The 19678-nt window shown below is 44.0% G+C and overlaps 1 protein-coding gene across 12 annotated transcripts in view; it reads right to left on the reverse strand.

Moving 5' to 3' along the window:
- Window positions 1-19678, reverse strand: part of ica1 (islet cell autoantigen 1) — a 316484-nt gene that overhangs the window by 225747 nt on the left and 71059 nt on the right. For all 12 annotated transcript variants that reach the window (XM_072509105.1, XM_072509100.1, XM_072509097.1 and 9 more), the window contains 2 exons: window positions 1949-2021; window positions 317-440 (listed from right to left, as the gene is read on the reverse strand). In XM_072509105.1, coding sequence (XP_072365206.1) covers window positions 317-440; window positions 1949-2021 — 197 coding nt within the window. The remainder of the gene's footprint in view (window positions 1-316; window positions 441-1948; window positions 2022-19678) is intronic.

Raw genomic sequence — 19678 nt, forward strand, 5'->3', positions numbered from 1 at the left:
GCTGCTAACATTCTTCCTTAATTGTGGTTTTCCACCCACCGAGATCGACAGGGCTCTCAACCACATCTGACTCATCTCCTGCACCTCTGCACTCACCCCTTCTCCTCCCTCCCAGAACCAGGATAGGGTCCCCCTTGTCCTCACCTTTCACCCCACCAGCTGCCGCACTCAAAGAATCCTCCTCCTCCAGTTCCTATTTTTTCAAACTTATCAATCAAGCGCCATGCTACTCACCAACCAACCAACCAACCCTGTGGAACATCAGACTATCTTTATCAAATATGCATAGAATATTTCCTTGGAATACTTTTGATACCTTTGTTGTGAGGAGAAACACAGTGCTTTTCCAGATGCTTGCATCATTTTTCCCGCTCTGGTTTTATCCTGTGAACCCTGTGATCTGAGAAATCGGCCCAACTCATTTTCTTCCTGAGACAAAACTGAAAAGGAAAAACAGAAGTATAATTTTGTCACAACTCAAAGTTTAGGTTTTGCATGTGGCTACCCTCCCTATTCATCCATTATATCTAATTATTTCCCTCTGCTGAGAGCAGGAGGTGTAAGGCTGGCTCTCTCACTTGGTGTCCAGTATAGGCCTGAACCATAAGAAAAAAGAGTAAACCATTTGGTCCATTGATCTTGCTCCACCAATCAGTAAGATCAATTGTGGCATGAACTCCACTTCTACCTCTTACAGATCGAAAACCTGCCAAACGCAGCCCTGAATATATGACTTGACCTCCACTGTCCTTTGTGGAAGAAAGTTCCAAAGACCAAAGGTCCTCCAAGACATTTTTCATCTCAGTCTGAAATAGGACACCTCTTATTTTTAAACTGTATATATGCACCACCTCGTATACTGAATGACTCAGAACTAGAAGTTGCCAGGTTTAAACCCTGATCTCTGTAGTTTACTAGATAGCAGATACGGTGCAGAAATTGGCCGAATATGGCTGACAAAGAGAAAATTAATTGAACACTCCACTTTCTCCACATGGGCTGGAATTCTCCGGCCATTGGGATTATCTATTCCCACCAACAACAGCCCTCCCCCCCCCCCCTCCCCCCCCCCACCCATGGGTCTCCCGGCAGCATGGGGTGGCTTCAATGTAAAATCACATTGACAAGCAGCATGAGTAGAGAATCCATCCACCAGTGAACAGCGTGCCGTCGAGATACAGGTGGCTGGGGGACTGGAGAATGCCGCCCATCATCTCAATTCATCAATTTTTGAAAGCCTCATCTCAGCAGAGGTCATCAGTAACAAACTGTATCTTATCTTCAAGGTCCTTCTGCTCTTTCAAGTGACTTCCCACCTCTTTTAATGCTACGGAGACAATCCTGCAGAAAGTTCCACCCCTGGATGGATGGCTCTTACTTGCTGATAGGGATTATACTGGCACCCGACTCTGCACCCTAAATGTCCCCAACCTTGGGGAAATCGGTCAATGAGCATATCAAATTGAGATCAGACAATATATGCACAGGCAACAGGAGTTGAGGTACAGATCAGCCACGGTTTAGCTCACTTGGTTAGACAGCTGGTTCGTGATGCAGAGCGAGGCCAGCAGCGCAGGTTCAATTCCCATACCAGCTGAGATTATTCAACCTTGCTCCTCACCTGACGTGTGATGATCCGCAGGTTAAACCACCACCAATCAGCTCTCCCCCTCAAAAGGGGAAAGCAGCCTATGGTCATCTGGGACTATGGCGACTTTACCTTACCTAATAAAATAGCGGAATAAATGCAAACGTCTAAAACGCCTTTTGTTTCTAAATTACCACTTACATGGAATTATATTTTTAATTACTTATTTTTTAAAAATGTTTTTGGAAGTTCTCCCTTTACCCTTCTAAAGACAAAATACAGATGGGAACATAAATGAACAGCAATGTATTGAAATCATTCAGTTAAATTTTAAATATATTCAATAAATAAAATACATACAACAAATCCGTTTCTGGTACTGTTCAATGACCTTCAGCAGTTCCATACATGTTCTCTGAATGGAATGGAATATCTAAACAAAACATCATTAAAGATATTAGTGTAATTGCATGTGGTGAAGACATGACAATAAACAGAGTGCTATACCAAAAAACTTGGCAAGCGACAATAGGTGACAAAATAGGTTTGCTGCTAAGGTGCCCAATATTGGTTGGTCACTGAAGAAGGGAATAGTTTCAAAACATCCATATTTGCTAGCTGAATTATCAAATTAGGTCATCATTGTCCACAGATTAATGATAAAGCAAGGTGCTGTAAACCTGCCATTAGTTCCATGCTAAATATATTGGGCTTAAAATTGTGCTCTCTGCTTGGCTGAATGCCTTAACCCATGCTTTGACCGAATCTTATGAAACTATTAAAATCAAAGTTGCAATCACTTTTTGGATAGACCTCAAAGTAATTTTTATCGAATTTGTACAGCTATTTTCCCACAAATAAAAAAGTGCAAAAGTAAAATGCTGCAGATGCTGAAAATCGGAGCAGAAAACGCTGGAAATACTCAGCATGTCTAGTAGCATCTGTGGAGAGAGAAGCAGTTAATTTCTCAAATCTATAACCATCCATCAGGATACAAAGAACAAAGAACAAAGAACAAAGAAATGTACAGCACAGGAACAGGCCCTTCGGCCCTCCAAGCCCGTGCCGACCATACTGCCCGACTAAACTACAATCTTCTACACTTCCTGGGTCCGTATCCTTCTATTCCCATCCTATTCATATATTTGTCAAGATGCCCCTTAAATGTCCCTATCGTCCCTGCCTCCACTACCTCCTCCGGTAGTGAGTTCCAGGCACCCACTACCCTCTGCGTAAAAAACTTGCCTCGTACATCTACTCTAAACTTTGCCCCTCTCACCTTAAACCTATGCCCCCTAGTAATTGACCCCTCTACCCTGGGGAAAAGCCTCTGACTATCCACTCTGTCTATGCCCCTCATAATTTTGTGTACCTCTATCAGGTCGCCCCTCAACCTCCTTCGTTCCAGTGAGAACAAACCGAGTTTATTCAATCGCTCCTCATAGCTTATGCCCTCCATACCAGGCAACATTCTGGTAAATCTCTTCTGCACCCTCTCTAAAGCCTCCACATCCTTCTGGTAGTGTGGCGACCAGAATTGAACACTATACTCCAAGTGTGGCCTAACTAAGGTTCTATACAGCTGCAACATGACTTGCCAATTCTTATACTCAATGCCCCGGCCAATGAAGGCAAGCATGCCGTATGCCTTCTTGACTACCTTCTCCACCTGTGTAGCCCCTTTCAGTGATCTGTGGACCTGTACTCCTAGATCTCTTTGACTTTCAATACTCTTGAGGGTTCTACCATTCACCGTATATTCCCTACCTGCATTAGCCCTTCCAAAATGCATTACCTCACATTTGTCCAGGTTAAACTCCATCTGCCATCTCTCCGCCCAAGTCTCCAGACAATCTAAATCCTGCTGTATCCTCAGACAGTCCTCATCGCTATCCGCAATTCCACCAACCTTTGTGTCGTCTGCAAACTTACTAATCAGACCAGTTACATTTTCCTCCAAATCATTTATATATACTACAAAGAGCAAAGGTCCCAGCACTGATCCCTGTGGAACACCACTGGTCACAGCCCTCCAATTAGAAAAGCATCCCTCCATTGCTACCCTCTGCCTTCTATGGCCTAGCCAGTTCTGTATCCACCTTGCCAGTTCACCCCTGATCCCGTGTGACTTCACCTTTTGTACTAGTCTACCATGAGGGACCTTGTCAAAGGCCTTACTGAAGTCCATATAGACAACATCTACTGCCCTACCTGCATCAATCATCTTAGTGACCTCCTCGAAAAACTCTATCAAGTTAGTGAGACACGACCTCCCCTTCACAAAACCGTGCTGCCTCTCACTAATACGTCCATTTGCTTCCAAATGGGAGTAGATCCTGTCTCGAAGAATTCTCCCCAGTAATTTCCCTACCACTGAAGTAAGGCTCACCGGCCTGTAGTTCCCGGGATTATCCCTGCCACCCTTCTTAAACAGAGGAACTACATTGGCTATTCTCCAGTCCTCCGGGACATCCCCTGAAGACAGCGAGGATCCAAAGATTTCTGTCAAGGCCTCAGCAATTTCCTCTCCAGCCTCCTTCAGTATTCTGGGGTAGATCCCATCCGGCCCTGGGGACTTATCTACCTTAATATTTTTTAAGACACCCAACACCTCGTCTTTTTGGATCACAATGTGACCCAGGCTATCTACACCCCCTTCTCCAGACTCAACATCTACCAATTCCTTCTCTTTGGTGAATACTGATGCAAAGTATTCATTTAGTACCTCGCCCATTTCCTCTGGCTCCACACATAGATTCCCTTGCCTATCCTTCAGTGGGCCAACCCTTTCCCTGGCTACCCTCTTGCTTTTTATGTAAGTGTAAAAAGCCTTGGGATTTTCCTTAACCCTATTTGCCAATGACTTTTCATGACCCCTTCTAGTCCTCCTTACTCCTTGCTTAAGTTCCTTCCTACTTTCCTTATATGCCACACAGGCTTCGTCTGTTCCCAGCCTTTTAGCCCTGACAAATGCCTCCTTTTTCTTTTTGACGAGGCCTACAATATCACTCGTCATCCAAGGTTCCCGAAAATTGCCGTATTTATCTTTCTTCCTCACAGGAACATGCCTGTCCTGTATTCCTTTCAACTGACACTTGAAAGCCTCCCACATGTCAGATGTTGATTTGCCCTCAAACATCCGCCCCCAATCTATGTTCTTCAGTTCCCGCCTAATATTGTTATAATTAGCCTTCCCCCAATTTAGCACATTCATCCTCGGACCACTCTTATCCTTGTCCACCAGTACTTTAAAACTTACTGAATTGTGGTCACTGTTACCGAAATGCTCCCCTACTGAAACATCCACCACCTGGCCGGGCTCATTCCCCAACACCAGGTCCAGTACCGCCCCTTCCCTAGTTGGACTGTTTACATATTGTTTTAAGAAGCCCTCCTGGATGCTCCTTACAAACTCTGCCCCATCTAAGCCCCTGGCACTAAGTGAGTCCCAGTCAATATTGGGGAAGTTGAAGTCTCCCATCACCACAACCCTGTTGTTTTTACTCTTTTCCAAAATCTGTCTACCTATCTGCTCCTCTATCTCCCGCTGGCTGTTGGGAGGCCTGTAGTATACCCCCAACATTGTGACTGCACCCTTCTTATTCCTGATCTCTACCCATATAGCCTCACTGCCCTCTGAGGTGTCCTCTCGCTGTATAGCTGTGATACTCTCCTGAACAAGTAGCGCAACTCCGCCTCCCCTTTTACATCCCCCTCTATCCCGCCTGAAACATCTAAATCCTGGAACGTTTAGCTGCCAATCCTGCCCTTCCCTCAACCAGGTCTCTGTAATGGCAACAACATCATAGTTCCAAGTAGTAATCCAAGCTCTAAGTTCATCTGCCTTACCCGTAATGCTCCTTGCATTAAAACATATGCACTTCAGGCCACCAGACCCGCTGTGTTCAGCAACTTCTCCCCGTCTGCTCTGCCTCAGAGCCACACTGTCCCTATTCCCTAGTTCTCCCTCAATGCTCTCACCTTCTGACCTATTGCTCCCATGCCCACCCCCCTGGGGATACATATCCTATAAAAAGCACAGTACATCTGGTATAGGCATCATATTCTACATGGTTATATTTATGAACACAAGAGAGAATTGTAGGTCGTCAGCTCATTGTGTACCTGTTGTTAGTAAATAGAGATAGTTAAGGAAGTTGATTTGTATTTGTGGGTGTTGGGAATAAACTATAGCTTTAGTAAGCTTCATTTATATTGGTGTTGAGAAATGGCAAACCAAGTCATGGTTTCACTTTAGAGTTGCCTGCAAGTCTGCTTTTTTTGTGTACCTGCATTTTAATGAGGTTTTATAAATCCGTGAAGTGGACAGCTGTGTTATCAAAGGGGGGGGGGGGGGTAGGAACTTAGGGAAGTTAAAGCAAATAGGAAAGAACTGGGCTGTTGCCAAGCAACAGGGGCCCACACAGTCATAGGAACAAATAGAAAACAGTTTTAGTTCAGTTGGAAAAAGGAGCCAAGGCTGGATACAGGAGGGGAACTGCAAAATGCTGATTCTCCCCCCCGCCCCCCCAAAAAACAGGAGAAGTCTCAGAAACCAGGGTGTGGGAGAAAAAGGAAGTCCCAGGAAAACATTTAAGTCAAGGAACAAGAGCAGGAGTCTGAACAAGATCCTGTTCTGTGAAGTTAAAGGTTGGGGGCAGAGGAAAAGGCTCCAAATTAAAGAGAGAAAGCTGAAGGGCAGCAAAATCAAGTTAAAGTGGGCTTGTGAGATGCCAGAAGAGGGAAGGAGACAGCCAAAGGTTGGTGACGTCTTAATACAGCCCTGTGAGGCAATGGTGTTCTTTTGGTATGGCTGAGCACCTGAGAGAGGGGCTGCTGCTGGAAGGTAGGAAGGCACCTTTCCTTGTCCTGAAAAGCTTTGGTTACCATTTCCAACCACTTCATCAGGTCTAAGGAGGGATTGTAGATGCGCTCCTAACCAAGCAAATTCTCAGTCAACTTGTTTCCACGATCAATGACATGGTTAGAGCCAAGTTAACAAATGAACAGGATCCTGGCCTGTATGTTGAAGACCAAGCCATTTATCCATCTCTGCATTAAGCAGGACTTTCCAGAGTTCTATCAGCTGCAAAGATCAATTGCAATGACTTTTCTGACAGCCCCCCCTCCCCACCCCCCCCCCCATGGTTGACAGGGTTCTCGGTCATTTCCCACATCTCTGCTCTCCTCCCTCCCAGAACCACAATAGGGTTGCTTGTCCTCACCTTTTATTCCCACACCAGCCTCTGTATTCAATGACTCTACCATTTTCGTCACCTCCAGCGTGATTGCACCAACAAACACATCTTCCCCTCCCTGTCAGCATTCTGAAGGGACCATTCCCTCTGTGACACTCTTGTCCACTCCACAATCACTCCCAGCTCCTTTCCATGGATGTGCTGGAGATGCAACACCAGACCTTTTTCCTCCTCTCACCTCATCAACCAATGCTCCAAATACCCTTCTAGATGGCACAGTGGTTTACCTGTATTTCCTTTGATTTACAATATTGTATTTGCTGTTCACTTCTCTATATTATAGGGCCAAAGAGAGATTGGGCGACCACTTTATGGAACACCTTCATTAAGTTCACAAATCTGACCCCAAACGGCTGGTGGCCGGTCGCTTTAATGTTCCACCTTGCCCTGACATATTGGCCCTAAGCCTACTGCAGTTTCCCAATGAAGCTTGAGGAACAATGCCTCATCTTTGAATTCAAACACGGAGTTCAACAATTTCAGACCGTAATCTCCACTCCCCCATTTTGCTTACTTTTCTTTGCACGTGTTGGCCTGAATCTTGTTTTGCTTGCTGTGCTTTCTGGTGACAGCTGTTCATTATTCTGCTGTTCACACCTGCTCTGCACCCATTTTTTGTTTCTTTACTTGTCCCGTTACCACTCTACTTTTCCATTTGTTCTTTTTCACCCTCCCCCATTTCAGCTACATAAAAGCATTTCTAACATTTACTTTTCTCTTTCTAGCAGTTGCTGCCAGATCTACTGTGTAATTCTAGCATTTTCTGTGTTTATTTGTTAGAACAGAAATTGGATACAGGAGAAGAGTAAGAGGGAAGACAGAAGATGAATGGAGGGGTAGGGGTTAAGAGAAGGGGATAATGCTGCAAGAGAAGCTGGAGTAAAATGGAAGGGAGGAGAGGACGAGAGAAGGTAAGATAAGAAGGTTGAGAAGAAGGGCAGCACAGTGGCACAGTGGTTAGTGCTGCTGCCTCACGGAGCCGAGGACCCAGGTTCAACCCCGGCTCCGGGTCACTGTCCGTGTGGAGTTTTCACATTCTCCCCGTGTTTGCGTGGGTTTCTCCCCCACAACCCAAAGACATGCAGGGTAGGTAGATTTAAATTGCCCCTCAATTGGAAAAAATGAATTGGGTACTCTAAATTTAAAAAAAAAAGAAGTTTGAGAAGGTGGGGAAACGAAAGGATATTCGGAGCGGAGAGGCTAAACAAATTAGGAACAGATGCAAGGCAAGTGGGGGTGCATGTCGGATCAATACCAATACAGCTCTCCATCACTATCTCCCAAAATTCCACAGGCCACATGATTCCTGCTTCCACTTAACACATAACACACTTTCTTTCCCTAGTTTCCCTTCTAAAGTTGTATACACTACCTCATCATTGTATGCTCACACACTACTCACTGATGCTAGCTAGTCGTAGCAAACAGCAAGGCATGATATTGGTGAGGGTTGAGGAAACAATGGCAGGTGTGCGTTCACATGAAAGAGCAAAGGAACAAGAATTCTTTCTAGATGCATTACATCTCTCCTTCCCCTTCACCACCCACCATCCAGATGGACGGGTTACACCTGGGCAGGACTGGAACTGATGTCCTCGGGGGGTTATTTGCTAGAGCGGTTGGGGGGTGTTTAAACTAATGTGGCAGGAGGATGGGAACCGATGCAGGAAGTCGGAAGGTAGTAAAACAGGGACAGAAATAAAGGCAGTGAGGAGTGAAGTGTAAGGCAGAGAAGCCATAGTCAAAAATCAAAAAGGGCGACAGTACAAGGTACAGTGACTGAAGAGAGCTCAGTGAATAGGCCCTGTAATACTAAAAGGAATAAAACGGGAAGCAAAAACATAAATGGAAAGCGACACGGCAGATTGTTACATGAAGATATGGGTTCAACGACAAGGAAAATTAGGAGAAAAGTTAAGACGAAAAATAACTCAGGAGAGGTTACTGAACAAGGTGTTAAGATTCAAAACAGAGGTATAAAAGCCAACATAAGTGTACTTTACATGAATGCTCATAGTATTCGGAATAAGGTAATTGAGTTGATGGCGCAAATCATCGTGAATAACTATGATTTAGTGGCCATTACTGAAACATGGTTAAAGGATGGTCACGATTGGGAGTTAAATATCCAAGGGTATCAAACTATTCGGAAGGACAGAGTGGATGGTAAAGGAGGTGGTGTAGCTCTGTTATTTAAGGATGACATCCGGGCAATAGTAAGGGATGACATCGGTGCTATGGAGGATAAGGTTGAATCCATTTGTGTGGAAATCAGGAATAGTAAGGCAAAAAAGTCACAGATAGGAGTAGTCTATAGGCCACCAAATAGTAACATTATGGTGGGGCAGGCAATAAACAAAGAAATAACGGATGCATGTAGAAATGGTACAGCAGTTATCATGGGGGATTTTAATCTACATGTCGATTGGTTTAACCAGGTCGGTCAAGGCAGCCTTGAGGAGGAGTTTCTAGAATGTATCCGCGATAGCTTCCTAGAACAGTATGTAATGGAACCTACGAGGGAATAAGCAGTCCTAGATCTGGTCCTGTGTAATGAGACAGGATTGATTAATGATCTCATAGTTAGAGATCCTCTCGTAAGGAGTGAACACAATATGGTGGAATTTAAAATACAGATGGAGGGTGAGAAGGTAAAATCAAACACTAATGTTTTGTGCTTAAACAAAGGAGGTTACAATGGGATGAGAGAAGAACTAGCTAAGGTAGACTGGGAGCAAAGACTTTATGGTGAAACAGTTGAGGAACAGTGGAGAACCTGCCAAGCAATTTTTCACAGTGCTCAGCAAAGGTTTATACCAACAAAAAGGAAGGACAATAGAAAGAGGGAAAATCGACCGTGGATATCTAAGGAAATAAGGGAGAGTATCAAATTGAAGGAAAAAGCATACAAAGTGACAAAGATTAGTGGGAGACTAGAGGACTGGGAAATCTTTAGTGGGCAACAGAGCAACAGAAACCTACTAAAAAAGCTACAAAAAGTAAGATAGATTATGAGAGTAAACTTGTTCAGAATATTAAAACAGATAGTAAAGGTTTTTACAAATATATAAAAGAAAAAAGAGTGGCTAAGGTAAATATTGGTCCTTTAGAGGATGAGAAGGGAGATTTAATAATGGGAGATGAGGAAATGGCTGAGGAACTGAACAGGTTTTTTGGGTCGGTCATCACAGTGGAAGACACAAATAACATGCCAGTGACTGATGGAAATGAGGCTATGACAGGTGAGGACCTTGAGATGATTGTTATCACTAAGGAGGTAGTGATGGGCAAGCTAATGGGGCTAAAGATAGACAAGTCTCCTGGCCCTGATGGAATGCATCCCAGAGTGCTAAAAGAGGTGGCTACGGAAATTGCAAATGCATTGGTGATAATTTACCAAAATGCACTAGACTCTGGGGTGGGCCCGGCGAATTGGAAATTAGCAAATGTGACACCACTGTTTAAAAAAGGCAGGCAGGCAGAAAGCAGGTAATTATAGGCCAGTTAGCTTAACTTTGGTAGTAGGGAAGATGCTGGAATCTATCAAGGAAGGAATAGCGAGGCATCTGGATGGAAATTGTCCCATTGGGCAGACGCAACATGGGTTCATAAAGGGCAGGTCGTGCCTAACTAATTTAGTGGAATTTTTTGAGGACATTACCAGTGCGGTAAATAACGGGGAGCCAATAGATGTGGTATATCTGGAATTCCAGAAAGCTTTTGACAAGGTGCCACACAAAAGGTTGCTGCATAAGATAAAGATGATTGGCATTAAGGGTAAAGTAGTAGCATGGATAGAGGATTGGTTAATTAATAGAAAGCAAAGAGTGGGGATTAATGGGTGCTTCTCTGGTTGGCAATCAGTAGCTAGTGGTGTCCCTCAGGAATCAGTGTTGGGCCCACAATTCATATAGATGATTTGGAGTTGGGGACCAAGTGCAACGTGTCCAAGTTTGCAGACGACACTGAGATGCGTGGTAAAGCAAAAAGTGCAGAGGATACTGGAAGTCTGCAGAGGGATTTGGATAGGTTAAGTGAATGGGCTAGGGTCTGGCAGATGGAATACAATGTTGACAAATGTAAGGCTATCCACTTTGGTAAGAATAACAGCAAAACGGATTATTTAAATGATAAAATATTAAAACATGCTGCTGTGCAGAGAGACCTGGGTGTGCTAGTGCATGAGTCGCAAAAAGTTGGTATACAGGTGCAACAGGTGATTAAGAAGGCAAATGGAGTTTTGTCCTTCATTGCTAGAGGGATGGAGTTTAAGACTAGGGAGGTTATGCTGCAATTGTATAAGGTGTTAGTGAGGCCACACCCGGAGTATTGTGTTTAGTGTTGGTCTCCTTACCTGAGAAAGGACGTACTGGCGCTGGAGGGTGTGCAGAGGAGATTCACTAGGTTAATCCCAGAGCTGAAGGGGTTGGATTACGAGGAAAGGTTGAGCAGATTGGGACTGTACTCATTGGAATTTAGAAGGATGAAGGGGGATCTTATAGAAACATATAAAATTATGAAGGGAATAGATAGGATAGATGCGGGCAGGTTGTTTCCACTGGCGGGTGAAAGCAGAACTAGGGGGCATAGCCTCAAAATAAGGGGAAGTAGATTTAGGACTGAGTTTAGGAGGAACCTCTTCACCCAAAGGGTTGTGAATCTATGGTATTCCCTGCCCAGTGAAGCAGTTGAGGCTCCTTCATTAAATGTTTTTAAGATAAAGATAGATATAAAGGGATTAATGGTTATGGTGTCCAGGCCGGAAAATGGAGCTGAGTCCACAAAAATCAGCCATTATCTCATTGAATGGCGGAGCAGGCTCGAGGGGCCAGATGCCCTACTCCTGCTCCTAGTTCTTATGTTCTTATATCCAGCAATACAAAAACCTGAATCAGACCCTACATTGAGTGCATTGCTAAAGGAACTAGTATATTCTCACCATGAACAAAGTCATGGGTAATTTACCAATAATATATCAAATTTTCTGTCTATGTGCAACTGCTTTTCAGTCACCCACAAATACTATGTCCTGTCACACTATTTCCATCACGGCTGGATGTCACGTTTCTACCTTCTTTTTATTACTTAACTGTGGGGCAGCGTGGTGGCACAGTGATTAGCACTGCTGCCTCAGAGCGCCAGGAACCTGGGTTCAATTCCAGCCTTGGGTGACCGTCTGTGGAAAGTTTGCACTTTCTCCCCGTGTCTGCGTGGGTTTCTTCCGTTGTTTCGGTTTCCTCCCACAGTCCAAAGATGCGCATGTTAGGGGGGGGGGGATTATGGGGTTACAGGGATAGGGCGGGACAGTGGGCTTGGGTAGGATGCTCTATCAAGAGGGCCGGTGCAGACTCGATGGGCGAAATGGCCTCCTTCTGCACTGTAGAAATTCTATGGTATTTTATATCAGACTTCCATTGAGTTTCCTTAGCTGAATCACCAATATACACAACATTGTGCGGATAAAGTGTGTCCCTCAAACACAGGTCTTCAAGTTCAAGTGATGAACAGAAATTAGTACAAGAAGATGAGGATGGTTAAAAAAGGTTTGTACAAGCAAAAGTAGACCATAAGATTAGGATTGCATAAAACAATATAATGACTTCAGCAAGTGTACGGAAGTAAACGCGGAGCTGAAGAATGGACATGTGAAAGGCAGGAATGATGATGAACAATTGGACAACCAAGAAATTATGGATATCCTGCATAATTTCCTTGTACAAGTACCAGACCCTTGATTTAAGAAGCTCTGGACTACACGTACGCTGGATTTGGGGAATTTACGGATTTTGGGCACTTGGCTCAGCAGATACAGTGAACTTATAATACATGGAATAAAGTATGAGCAATAAAAAATAAAAATGATTGTTTTATTTTACTTTTTCATTTTCTTAAATTGCATCTCAACTGAAGATGAGTCAGTCAGTATCAGAAGGAATGCCTGGGGCGGTAAGCTTGTGCACAGACACAGGTTGGAGAAGCTGAGGTTCCATCATATCTCTTTTTAAAATATCCTGAAGCTCAAGTTGTTTCAAACACGTGAGCCTTTCTTTCACTGCTTGTATTTTGTAGATAACATGTTGCACTGTAATAAAACTCGTCTCCTCCATTCCATAAATCAATTCCTTCGTAATGCTGCACCTGTCAACAGACACTTTTTCTGATGCATCCAATGCACCATTTCCATCATCATTGTCACTCTCATTCTCTTTATTCTTATTCATGCCCATGTCGCATATTGCACTGTGAGTTGGAGGTGAACTGGAGCATCATTGTCAACATTCAGACAATCCTCCACAGGTCTTATCAAGAAAAATCCTGATCCCTGGAAAGACCTAGGATTCTGGCTTTTACCAATAATAAGCAATTTACACCTGTGCACACATGCTGCATTTCAACATCCGAGGGCAGTAAGCTGTTCCTTGGAATCTTTGAAGCCCATTGATGCTGTCTCATCCACCATTACATAGATCTTCCTAGGAACACATCTCCAATATAATGAGGTCTCATTAGCATATTAGCATTTGTATGCTACTCTGCTGTTTATCTTCTGAGATTATTGTAGAAAATTTATCTAATTACGCCTCTGCAGCTTCATGGTCAGCTGAAGCTTTTTTACCACATACTTTCAGCAGACATATACCATGGTGTTTTCAAAATTTGTTATACCATTTAGATGAGTATTCACATGGTGTGCTTGGGTCAGAATAATAATGCGATTCGATGGATATTTTTCGGTCCAATGGTGCCTGATCCAATGTAACATTTTGTCCAAATGGAAGTCTTTTACTGACAAAGTGTTTTCCTATTATCCATTCACTTGGGCATATTACTGTCAGTGTAAAATTTAAGTAACTTCTTATTTTGCTTCTTCAAATCCTAAATGTTCGATCTACCTACGCCACATTCTTGACTTAATCTTTTCACGGCGGCCTGCTTCTCAAGCCGCATTAGTAATTCCTCTTCCTGCTTAATACCAAGCAACAAATGCTTCCTCTTCGTACTCCTGCCAACCACACAGCTTCCTGGCCTTTTCGACATGGAACCATACAACGTAGGAGCAGAAATAGGCCATTTGGCCCATTGAGTCTGCTCCGCCATTCAATGAGATCATGACTGATCTGATATGATGATCCTCAACTCCACTTTCCCAGCGGCATGGTGGCACAGTGGTCAGCATTGTTGCCTCACAGCACCAGGGACCCTGGTTCAATTCCGGCCTTCGGTTACTGTCTTTGTGGAGCACATTCTCCCCCGTGTCTGCGTGGGTTTCCTCCGGGTGCTCCAGCTTACTCCCACAGTCCAAAGATATGCAGGTTAGGTGGATTGGCCATGCTAAATTGCCCCGTAGTGTCCAAGGATGTGTATGTTAGGTGGGGTTATGGGGTTACCGGGATAGGGTGGGGAGTGGGCCAAGATAGGCTGCTCTTTCAGAGGATCAGTGCAAACTCAATGGGCCGAATGGCCTCCTGCGCTGTAAGGCATCTATCACCATAACACTGGATTCCCTTATTGACTAAAAATCTGTCTATCTCAGCCTTGAACAAACATAACGACCCAGCCTCTTAAAGCCCTCTGCAGTAAAGAATTCCACAGATTCACTCCGCTCAGAAAATAAATTCCTCCGCATCTTGGCCTTAAATGGGCGACCCTTCACTCTTATGATTATGCCCTTTGGTCCTATACTCTCCCACATGGGAATACAACCCTTCAGCATCTACCCTGTCAAGGCCCCTGAGAATCCAATGCATACAAGTCCAACCTCCTCACAAGAAACTCGCTCCATACTCGGGATCAACCTAACGAACCTTCTCTGGACTGCCTCCAATGCCGGTATATTGTTCTTTAGACAAGGAGACCAAAATTGTTCACAGAAACCAGGACTAATAAAGACTAGAATTGCAGAGAGACACTTGCTCCAATAGTGCTTGAACTGTCTGTAATCGATCGAGGAATCGGTGGCGCCACCAAATAAAGCAGCAGCTCGGAGTACTCTGCATGCCAATTTAAAATTGCTACCCCAGGAGCCATTGTCTATCATATCCGTTTTTTGTGATGACAGATAAGGGGTATTGGTAAAGAAACTGCTGACTCTGTCCCAGAAGGGAGGAGGAAATTTTAAAGAGAGTGAGTTGATATTCTGTGGGCTGCACATGGTGGAGTTTGGGCCATCAAGCACAGGTAGCTTGGCTTTTATTTGGGTTTCCTGATATATGATGCTGCAAGTATAATGCTGCCATGGTGCCATCAGGTGGCTATTGTATGCTACTGCTGGACATTTCACAAAAGTTTGATTACAATGTCAAATTTTGTATTCCTAACTAATCTTACAGTTATAGATTTACAGTCCAAATCAGCTGTTTGCAGTGACAGACACTGGTGGTCGGTCAGATTTATGACAATTAATTATATTCCATATTTTGTTAATGAAGGTCGAGGGTGACATTTTTACAATTTTTTTCTTGGATTGAACCAGTCATTTCCGAAACAGTTTTGAATAGTATGTTGTAATGCACTTTGCAATTTGACTAAATAGATAACATTTACTTCTAGTCAGAGTCATAGGGCAAGAGTTTTCACAGGAAAGTAATGGCAACCGAAGTTTTGAACATGGAAGGAAGAACATTTGACTGATCCTGCCACTGTTATTTTTCTGAAAGAGAAGTCCAATTCTGCCACCCATTCCAAATACCCTTCAAAAGTATTTAACGGGTACATAAGTCAACAAATCCAATAATAATGCATTAAATTTTGGAATTTCGCACAACTTTCATATCAGGAAATTGACTATTTCATGACTTTTGGCCACTAATTTTACAAAATAGTAAATTTAAGCCACAATGTTTGCAAGGAGGAACATAAAAGGAAATCCTTGTTCATGACAAAAGAGATGAGTGAAAGCAAATCGGAGAGCACGGTTGACAGGTAGGAAGAGATGGGGCCTTTAGGACCAAAACGGTCCAATGGCAATTTGAGTTCCATTATCTTGGGCCCTCCGCCCCCCTCAAAAACCTCTTCCTCGGGCAGCATGGTGGCGCAGTGGTTAGCACAAATAATATTTGGATACTCTAAATTAGTAAAACCTCTTCCTCAGTTTTGCCGGACCCTGAGAACTCTCTCTCCAGATCGTTCCATACATGAAAAACATTGTGGACATACGATAAATACACAAAAACATTGGGTGAAGCATAGGAGTGTAGTGCTACACAGTAGAGAGGATGCATGGAGAGGTCAGCTCAGTCCATAAGAGGGTCATTCAGGAGTCGGGTAACAGCAGGGAAGCTGTTGTTGAATCTGTTATTGAGTGTTCTCAGACTTTTGTATCTTCTCCCCGATGGAAGAGAGATTAACCCAGATGAGAGGGGTCTTTGATTATGCTGCCCGCTTTCCTAAGGGAGGTGTAGACAGTCAATGGATGGGAGGTGGGTTCACGTCATGGACTGGGCTGTGTTCACAGCTCTCTGTAGTTTCTTATGGTCTTGAGCCGAGCAGTTGCGATACCAAGCTGTGATACAGCCAAATAGGATGCTTTCTATGGTACATTTGTAAAGATTGTTGAGGGTCAATGTGGACATGCCAAATTTCCTTCGTTTCCAGAGGAAGTGTAGGTGCTGTTATGGTTTCTTGGTCATAGCGTTGACGTGGGTGGACCAAGACAGACTGTTGTTGATGTGTACACCTAGGAATTTGAAGCTGTTAACCATTTCCACCTCGGCACCATTGATGCAGACAGGGACGTGTATGATACTTTGCTTCTGAAGTCAATGATCAGCTCTTTAGTTTTGCTGACATTGAGAGAGAGAGATTGTTGTCATTACATCACTCCACTAGGTTCTCCATCTCCCTTCTGTACTCTTACTCATTGTTGTTTGAGATCCGACCCACTACGGTCGTGTCATCCACAAACATGTAGATGAAGTTGGAGCCACATTTTTCCACATAGTCGTGTGTGTACAGGAATGATGGTAGGGGGCCAAGTATGCAGCCTTGTGGGGCCCCAGTATTGAGGACTATAGTGGAAGAGGTGTTGCTGTTCATCCTTACTGATTGTGGTCTATGGGTTAGGAAGTCGAGGATCCAGTTGCAGAGGGAGGAGCCAAGTCCCAGGTTTTGGAGTTTTGATATGAGCTTGGCTGGGATTATGGTGTTGAAAGTGGAGCTGTAGTCAATGAATAGGAGTCTGATGTAGGGGTCCTTGTTGTCCTTTCTATCCTCTTTTAAAATACCACTATATTATCTGACTACGCCCAGTGTTACATAGATTAACACAGCCGGCTCTCACAGAAGTTGAGGCAGAAGGGGTTCCAGAGTGCTATTATGTTAAGAACGGAGTTCTGATGAGGATGTGGAGACATCCTCATGGACCGATGGACGGTTGTTCATCACATAGTGGCACCATCCAAATATGGTGGTAAATACTGCGGGTAGCACATGAGATTCAATGGAAGGACATGTGGGAATTTGGAAAACTCAGGAATCAGTCAACAGGCATTTTACTGGCCAGGACTGCGTAAGGGTGTAGCATTTCTGTAGAACCTATCATACCTGTCAGGTAATAGGTAAACCACAGAATATGATTAGACCAGCACCTTTGATACTCGTACCAGTGTTTGAAGAACCATTTAGTCAGGTATTGGTAGATTGCATAAGACCATTGCCTAAAACGAAGGCAGGGCATCAGTATATGTTATGGTAATGGATATGACCACCGGTTTCCAGAAGCAATACCTTTAAAAACAATTACAGATAATTAGTAGTGAAAAAGTTGATGCAGTTCTTCATACACTATGGTGTACCTTTAGAAGTACAATCTGACCAGGGTTCTATCTTCGATGTCTAAAATTTGCCAGAACATGATTCATAGTTTAAGTATCAAGCCACTAAAGTCACCCCAAAACTCAGGGAGCTTTGGAGAGATATTAGACTCAAACCCATGATTAGGGCCTAGAGCCATGAATATCCAAGAGATTGAGACAAGGGATTGGATTTTGTTTACTATTTGCCACCAGGGATTCACCAAATGAACCTAATGCGTTTAGCCCATTTGAACTGGTTTATGGCCATGAAATACAGGTTCCATTAAAGTTGATGAAAGAGAAGTTTCAAAAACAAAAAAACGAATCCTCAATGTTGGATTATGTGTCCACGTCTCTGGAAAGACTCACAGGAGCTCAGCAGGTAGCCCAAGAGCATTTTAAGGGTTTGGGAGAAAGAATGTGGGCAAACATACCAAGTCCTAAACATCCCAAGCTGGAGATGAGATATTGGTATTGTTGCCTTTGCAGGGCGAACCTCTGAAACCAAAATTTTGCGGCCCCTTAAGGTAGTTAGGAGGGTGAGTCAGGTAACTTACCTAATAAATACGCCTGACCGTCGGAAGAATGACCGATTATGCCACAGAAATACCTTGAAAAAATACCATCGTAGGGATGAGGATGGGAAGAAATTAGTATCAGGTGATAGAAGTCGTGGAAGAGGGCAGAGATGGTAAGAGTGAGGTAGGGGAAGAGATCAACAGTTCAAAGAGCGACCCTCCTGTGGTAGAATTAGCAAATCCGATAATACTAGAACAGTTAGATACCGAGTTTGAAAACTTAGAAGAGCATACTTAGGAGGCGCTGGCGTAGCGGTATTGTCACTGGATTAGTAATCCAGAGACCCAGGGTCATGATCTGGTGTCCCGGGTTCAAATCCCATCATGGCACATGGTGAAATTTGAATTCAATACAAATCTGGAATTAAAAGCCTAATGATGACCATGAAACCATTGCCGATTGTCGTAAAAAATAATCAAGTTCACTAATGTCCTTCAGTGAAGGAAATCTGCCATCCTTACCCGGTCTGCCCTACATGATCCAGATCGACACAGCTATGCGGTTGACTCAACTGCCCACCACTAGCCTAGCAAGCCACTCAGTCCAAGGGCAATTAGGTAACAAATGCTGGTCCAACCAGCAACGCCCACATCCCAAGGAGGAATAAAAAAAACCAGAAAGATCTCATAAGGCTACTGCAAAAGAATAAGATGATTTGTAGTGACACACTGGGGTGCACTATATTAACTGAACATGATGTAGACTTAGTGAAATTAACCAGGTAAAACAGCATCCATGTCGACTCAACCCACAGAAACAAGCAAAAATGTTATGGTCCGCAGAATGCCAAATGCTATATTTTAGTGGGTTACTTACTTACCTATATAACTGAAAATATGCGTTTAGACATGTGTTGCATTGTTTAGAGGAATATGATCATGGTGTGCTCACTAAACTGGGATGTGAGACAGCAAAGAAGTTAATTTTAGAGAGCAAGATGGAGAAAACAAAACTGACACGTCAAAAATAGCTTTTAAAGGAGACTTCCGGTTGCGGTGATGCCGAGCTAGCCGCAGGTTTCGGCGGCTCCAGCTCCGACGGACCTTCGGGCTCTTTTAAGAGCCCCAACGGGGAATTTTTCGACGACGCGACCCGGTGTGGGGTGTGTGGGAAGGGAGTCCCCCCCCGAACGAAGGAGGAAAAAAACTGGCGGCGGCTGCAGCCCGAGGAATCATCGACCAAAAGGTCAAAGGGAGAGAAATACAAGATGGCGGCGGAGAAAGCGCAGGCGACATGGGGGCCTGAGCAGGATGAAATTGTGAGACGGTGCGTGGAGCTGCTGAAGAGGGAGGTGTTGACCCCGATGCTACAGGCAATTGAGGGGCTCAAGGAGACATTAAAGACCCAGAAGACTGAGCTCCGCGTGGTGGAGCAGAAGGTGACAGATATTGAGGACGAGATCTTGGGCCTGGCGGTTAAGTCTCAGACGCACGAGGCACTTCATAAAAAGTGTACTGAAA

This window comes from Scyliorhinus torazame, chromosome 6 (assembly GCF_047496885.1).
Source record: "Scyliorhinus torazame isolate Kashiwa2021f chromosome 6, sScyTor2.1, whole genome shotgun sequence".
NCBI classification, from domain to species: Eukaryota; Metazoa; Chordata; class Chondrichthyes; order Carcharhiniformes; family Scyliorhinidae; genus Scyliorhinus; species Scyliorhinus torazame.